Below are 8575 nucleotides of genomic sequence, written 5' to 3' on the forward strand. Positions count from 1 at the left end.
CCCCCCCCCATAACACCGACGATATATGATGACATACTACGGGATACGGGATGACCGCTGACCGCTCTCAAAGATATCTCTCTCTGCTACAAGGGCCGTGTTCCAAAATTCATTGCCAATACTGAAAATCTATAGTTCACGTAACGTATATTATAGATTTCTAGTATTGGCAGTGAATTTTGGAACACGGCCAAGCATTGATCTTCTCTTGCGCTATTACGCATGCGCGAGATTTGTGATTTGTTCCTCCAATTCGCGACACCAGCGACACTGTCCTTTAGCGGGCAGTCTATATACCCTGTGCGTCTATGACTTGTCCCAGTCGAATTTCCCCCGCTGGGCTGGCTGAATTTTTTTCAGTGCAATGGTATTTGTCATCGACGAGTGAAGGAGTTCGATATATTGGGAGTTGCTTTCATTGATTCGCGTGTGTAAAAGTCTCTTTTTTTTCTTCCTTTTTATCGTGCCAGGGCTAGTCATTGTTGTGCATATGATTACGCGAATGGACGGATCGACGAGATGATTCAATGATGACGAGGAGAACGTTTTAAGTGCTAGAAGAGGAACAGCTTTAAACTGGGTGATATATATCTACTGCGACGAGATTCTAACCTTATTCGACGATAAGATGAAGTCGGGGAATACGGACAAACACAGAGGCACGATACTCTTAAAACCGGAGGAAAATGAACAGGTCTTTCAGCTGATAGGCAATCGATGCCAGGTAAGGCAACCATTTTTTTTTTCTTATTCTAAGGTTATGTTCCAAAACGTCTTCTCCGAGGAAAATTTTACACGATAGCCGGCGTGAAAAAATTTTGGTATAGCCATCGAACAAAATTTTCCTCAAAGACGATTTCTCAGAACATAACCTAGATAAAGAAATTAATATAACTTTCATGTGAAATGCGATTTAAATTCCCCGAGCTAGCAAGAGCCAGATAGTGCATAAGTTTCGAGAAAAATTAATTTTTCTTGATACTGAATAGTTGTGCACAGGATATAAATTTTCCTTGTGATATCGAGTATCTAAATAAAAAAAAATCTCACTTCAAGAGATTATACTTTTATTAAACCTCCTGTAGCCCTCCTAAAGAAGCGTAGACTAGAAGAATATTAGTATGATATCACTGAATTGAGAATTTTATAATTGTATTAACCAGCATTTTGACACATACATATTGATTTATTTAACATATATGTACGTAACGTTTTTCTCATACAGAATGATTTATTTGTATTTTTAGTGTTTAGCAGCTGGTGTTATACAACTATATTTGACGGAACCTCCTTTACACAGAGATTGGATTAAAAAAGGTACAGGTATTATAACTCTAATAAGAGACAACCCAAGACGCAGTTTCTTTTTGCGATTGTATTGCTTGCAAAGAAAAGTAATGTTGTGGGAACACGAAGTTTATAATTCAATGGAATATAAAGCGCCAATATCATATTTTCATACATTTGAGGCAGAAGATTGTATGGCTGCATTTAACTTTGCAAGTGAGACTGAAGCTATTACATTAAGGTATGTCAACAGAATACAAAAATGATTAAAAATGAAACGAATTGATTGAAACATCTAAAGGGAATACTTGATATATTTTTATAGGAACATACTTCTTGGTAAATTAAATGCTAAACGCCAGAGAAGACAAGAAAGAAAAGCGAAAGAAGTAGAACCTAGTGGCACTATATCCTGGAAAAATCAAACTAGTGTGTCAGCATTTACTGTTACATCAAGTTCACCGGGTAATTTATCGAATGGTGCACCTACAGTTGGTGTTAATAGAAGTGCTTCAAGTAGTTCAATGTACAAAACAAAGAAGAAAAGAAATGAACAAGATCTTAAACGCAAGTTAACAAAGGATGATATTGGTCTTCCTTCTAATTTCAGGTACAGTTTTAAGATTTATTTTGTTTCATTCTATTACCTAGAGACATATGTATATTATTTTAATCTCTTGTAGGCATGTGGCACACTTGGGGTGGGATGTAAATAATAAAGGTCTGGAATTAGATTCTGTAGATTCACAATTACAACAATTTTTCGATAATGCTGGTGTATCGGAACATGAACTCCAAGATAAAGGCACTCGAAAATTTATCTATGATTTTATTGAAAGGAATGGAGGTATGAGCGCAGTGCAAGAAGATATTCGGCCATTGGCTAATACAAAAAGTACTATTCAGCCTCCTGCATTGCCGCAAAGGCAGGAATATCCTCCACCTGTTCCAGCGCGAACAATACCTGTGAGTTTTATTCCGATATAAGCTATGTTAATTATTAAAATTTTATCAATTAACATTTTTTATTTTTTACTCTATATTATTTGGTATAAAATTAATAATGAAATAATAAGATATAATAAAACGAGTTTTTTAATAAAATAAATAAAATAAGTACAATTAATAATATATAGAATGTCTCAATTTTAATTGATACATTGAAATTTCTCCGAAACTATGCAAGATATCAAAATATATTTCCTTAGTGTTATATGGTTTTGAGAATATGGTTTTATTTAAAAAATTTATTTATATTCTTTCTTGTAATGAATTCATTAATTTATGATTTGATGTTCTAGAATGTCCTATTTTAATCCAAACGAGCGAATATCTTGAAAACTAAATGTTACGGACAAAAATGTCTTAGATAAAAATTAAAGAATTTTAAGAGAGACTTAACCATCGGCATATAGAATAGACTACTGATGGCAATGGAAGGGATAACCGCATGATCAGCAGTACTGCTGATTTTTTGCCAACCAATCAGGCTTTATTAGAAAGAGATGGAAATGACCTTATATTATCTGCCTCTCATTCTACTCGTGCAGTTATCCCTTCCACTGCCTTCACCAGTCCATTCTACATGTCGATGGACTTAACACAAATAATGGGTCTGTTCTTTATAGCTGAACTAGCACTAGTTCAGAGTTTATCTTCTTTTCTCCACATTGGAAGGAGAAAGATAAGCTCTGAAACTCTGAACTAGTGCAGTCAGTTCAGCTATAAAGAACAGACCCAATGTTTGTTTAATCTTGGGTAGAGAGATTAAGGTTATAAGCCATTTTAAAATTTTTTAATGCAAGCCATTTTTCATTACAGATTATTGTAGCTTATGTCAAAATGTTTTCAAAATAACATGATCAAACTTTTTTTTGTTAAGAAAATCTTGAATTATGAGCCATGAAAATTAATTTCGGAAAGCAATGTTATCATATATGAATAAATTTAGCATTAAAAACGGTATTTAATTTTTATTATTATTATAAAAAATTAGATATTCTCAAAATCATTAAATAATAACGGTAGTATTTAGAAAAATAGAACATTTTTGAAAAATCTAAGTGATTTTTTTTGTAAAAAGCAATATGATAAAATTTTTATTGAAACCGTTTTTTTGTATAAGATTTTGACAATATTGAAGTGAAATGTACCAAATTATTTTTGAGACATCGTTTTAGTCTCTAAATATGTAAAAAAGCATTTCTAAAAACATGTATCTTTTATTTTTGAATTACTTTATAACATATCCGAAACTTATCAAAGTCGGAGTAAAACATATATGTTCTTTTTGTTAGCGTATATCAATATATTATTTAATGTATATCTCAATAAAAATATTATTTATATATGTATTTCAGCATCAAACACGCAGTGCTCCACCTTTACCTCCAAATCGTCTTAGCGTATCTTCTCCATCACCAAGTGTGCCATCTAGTTTATCTCTGAATACATCTCCGAACGCTTTGTCTAATATCCCATCAATACATAGAACCTTACCATCGAGACCACCACCACCCAATATAACTATAGCACCGACTCTTCCACCACCTCCGCCTCCGCCTCCACCCACTCCTCCCTCTAGAACCAATTCGAATATTTCCATGCCACCTCCACCACCACCTTTACCGGATACAAGTAACACCAACAGCATAACAATTAACACAAACGCTACTAATAACAACAATGAAGAGTCAATCACTGATCTTAGACCAATGCTTATGGAATCTATTAGAAGCGGTACAACATTAAGGGTATGTATGCTCATAGAAGTGAATGATCTTGTTATTGGAAAAAAATCAGTTTGTATATTCAAATTTATTCTTTTTTTTTTTTTTTTTAGAATTTTAAACTAAATTGAATATATTATAGTCATGTAGAAAAAAATCAACTGTCGGTTGTGTCAGAGTTTTAGATTTTTGTTGCAAAATTGCTGAATATGTTTAATGTTGTGCGTCATTAATCAACTTTATCAGATAAATTTTAATAAATAATTATTTTATTTTCAGTTTAATACCAAAATTAATTATAAATAATGAATTTTTTAATATTATAAAATATTCGAACATAGATTTCTATTGGAAATTAAAAGAATTAGAGTATTATCATATTTTTGCTCTCTCTTTCTCTCTCTCTCTCTCTCTCTCTCTCTCTCTCTCTCTCTCTCTCTCTTTCTTTTGTATATTTTTTACATTTTAAAGAAATATTATATTTTAAAATATTGTGTATTAAAAGAGGAATAGAATAACGATGTAAAATATAAAAAAATTAGAATTATATTTCTCTCAAGTTGTTGAATGGAAAAGAAAAGCATTAATGTTTTTAAATATATAATAATATTTTTTAGATATATAAATATAGTAGAGAGTATAGTAGAGAAAAAGAGAGGGAAACACAAGCAAAGGGAAAAGAGAGAATTGGAAAAGGGTACAACGTATATAGAATTGGAGAGGAAAAAAGTTTCTAAATATAGTTTTAACAAATATATAAAATTTTTATTTTTTCTCTTAAATTAATTTCGTAAAAATTGAAAATAGAGATAAAAAGACTTCAATTGTAGTTTTAGTTCTGTGGTATAAAAAACACATTGTCAGTTTAATAAATATTTTATTTTTTAGAAAGTTAATAAGATGGAAACAAAACCAGCATTGATTCAAGAGGATTCAAGAGGGGAGCTGCTTCGACAAATACGAGAGGGCATTGAATTGAAACCTGTTCCAAATGAAGTAAAAGCAAATACGGAACCTCGTGGTGGCCTGGCTGGTGCGTTATCCAGGGCTCTAGCTGAACGATCTCGTGCAATTCATAGTGAAAGTGAAGAATCGACTAGTGATACCACTGATGATGATGAATGGGATGACTAGATCATAGGTTAGTAAGCAAATTTTTTGTTTATACATTTTAGTTATATGAAAATCTTATTTGTTCTATTTCGTATTATATATTGTATTTATTTTGTTTATTAAAGGCAATAATGTTTCAGATAAAAATATAATTAATAGACTACAATAAAATAAACTACTGTGATAAACATATTATCGATAAAAAAATTAACAAAGTTAACTATAAATATATAATATAAATAACTTTGAATTTTCATGTATAAAGAAGAAAGTGTAAATCAGATAAAAATATTTAAAAGAAGCAACTCTTATATAGATACATGATTGAAAATAAAGGCTGTACAGCCTAAAGCAGGTAAGGGCAGATTATAATATGTATTAGAATTAACATTTTACAAAAGAGAGAGAAGAGAAGAGATTATAATATGACATAAATGTCAGTAACTTTTCTTTCTTTAATACTATTATGATTGTAATTATTTTTTAATTAAATAGATATATCTGAAATATTTCTTCATAAAAAATTACTTTATTTTAAAATATCTATACAGCGTACAATCTATAAATTCCAATTTAAAATTATCCTTTCTTTAAAGATATTTCACAAAATCAATTAAGTTTTTTTTAATAAAATAATATATTTATGTCAAAAGTAAATATTCTGTTTTATTATAAATTTAATAATATTGTAAGCAAATATAATTTTAATTATTTATTTATAAGATAGTAACATTATTCTTTTGGGAGGATTCTGTTAATATCCCGATTAGATATAAGCATATCGACCGGTGCTTAGGGATTTTCGATAAATTGCCCGCGCGCGATTCATCAATCGGTTTCATGTCATGATCAATTTTATATCTAATATCTCGAGACATAGGCAAGGAAGCATCACTCTTTTTTATGTAAACTAAACGGCAGAATGATAATTATATGATGATAATCATGTTAAAAATTAATATATATATATATATATATATATATATTTTTTTTTGTTTAGTAAAATATTTATTAAAAATGACTTTATTTGAAACTTAAAATAAAAGTTTGATAAATATTTTTATATATGAAATGGTGCATGTTCTTTTCTGTTTTATTAGAAAAATAAATAAATAGATATATCACATAAATGAATAATCACTATATCATTTATATTACTATTTTTAAATTTATTATAAATAATACTATGAGAAAATATGATATCCTATGTAGATAAATAGATAGATAGATGTTCATTGATCCCTGACCTGGTTACATTACGGTGATGACTTCCATTTCTAGATATTAACACTAAATAAAGAGTTGATAAAGCTCTGAAGTTAAAAACATATTTAAATTCTCTGGACTAATAATAACAGCCAAACACAAGTGATAGTGCGTCAGTTTCAAAGAAAATTAATTTTTCTGGATTAAGCAATGTACTTGCAAAACAATATATAGAAATATTATGAGAGGGTGAAGAGAAAGGGAAAAAAGGAGAGGAGAAAAAAAGAGAATAGTCGCAACACTTACAAAACTATCCGTTCGCAAAAAAAAAAAAAAAAAAGTAATAATAAAGTTTTCGCCGTGATTGCACTGTCTATATAATCCATAAAATTCGAGTAAATTCGTGAATTAGTTACTGTTACATGATGAAAAATTGTAACATCATAAAGAATAAAATAAGTTTTAAGTAATTTTTACACATTACATGAAAAGAGATCCACTTTTTCACTGAAAGTTTTTGCACTGAGAAACAAACCCATACAAGTATAGATCTCGTTTCGGATACCGAAAGTATCGAGCAATGTGAAGTATGGATTTCCCTATATATATATCAAGTGCACATATAATTTTTAAACAAAATTAAGATGCTTATCATCTATTGATGAATAGTAACATGTAGTTTTATTGTCAAGAACAATAAATGATTAATTAATTTTATTTATTGTATGTTTTATTTTGATAATCAATTTATTTTAATAATTTTAGTTTATTTTAAATTGTGCTGTTCTCTTAAATACATATATTTTATTGTTATATGATGTAGATATCGAATATGGAAATTCAACAGCAAGAGAAGTCATCAGAAGAACAATGCAAGGCATAAAATATATAGTTTTGCCACTATGGAGAAATCCTAGTCAGAAAAAAAAATAATATAACATATTAATTATTATATATTTTATTATATTTTATACAATTTCATCTCCAAACTATATCTATTATCCAAACTGGATCCATATGTTTCCTTTCATATTTACATTGTTTGACTAGTATATATATTTAGTATGTATATCATTTATAAACTTAAAATCCTAATAGTATTATCATTATTATTATATCCAAATAAATAGAAAAAATTTATACTCATTTGTAACAATAATATAAAACAGTAAGATATTCAAGCTCATGTTTGTTGATAAATAAATATAACGAGAATATAAAATTGCAAAAGAATTTCAATTTGCATATGCTTGGATAAAGAATGCAAATAATAAAGCATTTGAAGATGTAACAAACATATTATTTACATATATGGCCAATAGTGCATTTTTTTATGAGTTACAATGCATGACATATAATACTTATGGACAATCTTTATTTTATGTTTCTATATGAAATAATAGTAACAATGTGTTTGTAAAATATTTTAAATATTATTATATATAAACATTTTACAGAATATAGATTTTTTGATCATTTTCAATTATATTTTTCTAATAAAAACTTCCAGTAAAAAAAATTAAAAATATCTTATGAATTAAATAGAAATAGAACATAGAAATTTATTAAAATTTATTAAAAATCTGTTAGAATTTATTTTATTTGTATTTTTGTTCATGATTTTTAATCATCCATAAAATTAAAAAACTGAAATTAACTGTCGTCAAATCAAGTTTTTGTTATGGAAAAATCAATTTCAAGTAGATCAAAAAATATATATCTGCAGATTTTGGCGTAGTATTTTTGTAATGTTCTGTATAATTTTGTTCATTAATTTCGAAATAATTTTTATTTATGATATTACACACGCACATAAATTCAAAACAAATATTTTGAACATAAAACTAATATATTTGAAAACAATATTTCTTAAGATTTTTATAGAATTGGCATAATTCTAAATTGATTGAGACAAGAGAGCTTGAACATTTATAATACATATAATAAAATGAATAGTATAGATACATTTTAGATATAGATCAGGGTCCGAAATAATACAAATACCCAGCTTGGCAAATAATGACTCTCAATGATTTTGTTACTCCTAATATGACAACAAAATTAATAAATAATTTGTTCTTTTTGCATAAAATACATTGAATTTTTATAGAATTTAGGAGAAAAAATAACAAATTCGATATTTTACAAGAAAATACAAAATGTAATGAGACTTTGTAAAACTATTTTTATATATGTTGATGGAATTTTTACAGATACACGCACTTCTTTTTCTCCTGCCG

General features: G+C 28.2%; 1 protein-coding gene across 1 annotated transcript; it reads left to right on the forward strand.

Moving 5' to 3' along the window:
• The first annotated feature begins 303 nt into the window (after window positions 1–303).
• LOC115244477 (neural Wiskott-Aldrich syndrome protein) lies at window positions 304–5157 on the forward strand. Its single transcript, XM_029822142.1, has 6 exons — window positions 304–724; window positions 1248–1528; window positions 1613–1897; window positions 1971–2253; window positions 3648–4040; window positions 4905–5157. The coding sequence occupies exons 1-6, from the start codon at window positions 629–631 to the stop codon at window positions 5148–5150; spliced, it is 1584 nt and encodes a 527-aa protein (XP_029678002.1). The 5' UTR covers window positions 304–628; the 3' UTR covers window positions 5151–5157.
• Window positions 5158–8575: the final 3418 nt, after the last annotated feature.

This window comes from Formica exsecta, unplaced genomic scaffold, assembly GCF_003651465.1.
Source record: "Formica exsecta isolate Colony F162 unplaced genomic scaffold, ASM365146v1 scaffold82, whole genome shotgun sequence".
NCBI lineage: Eukaryota > Metazoa > Arthropoda > Insecta > Hymenoptera > Formicidae > Formica > Formica exsecta.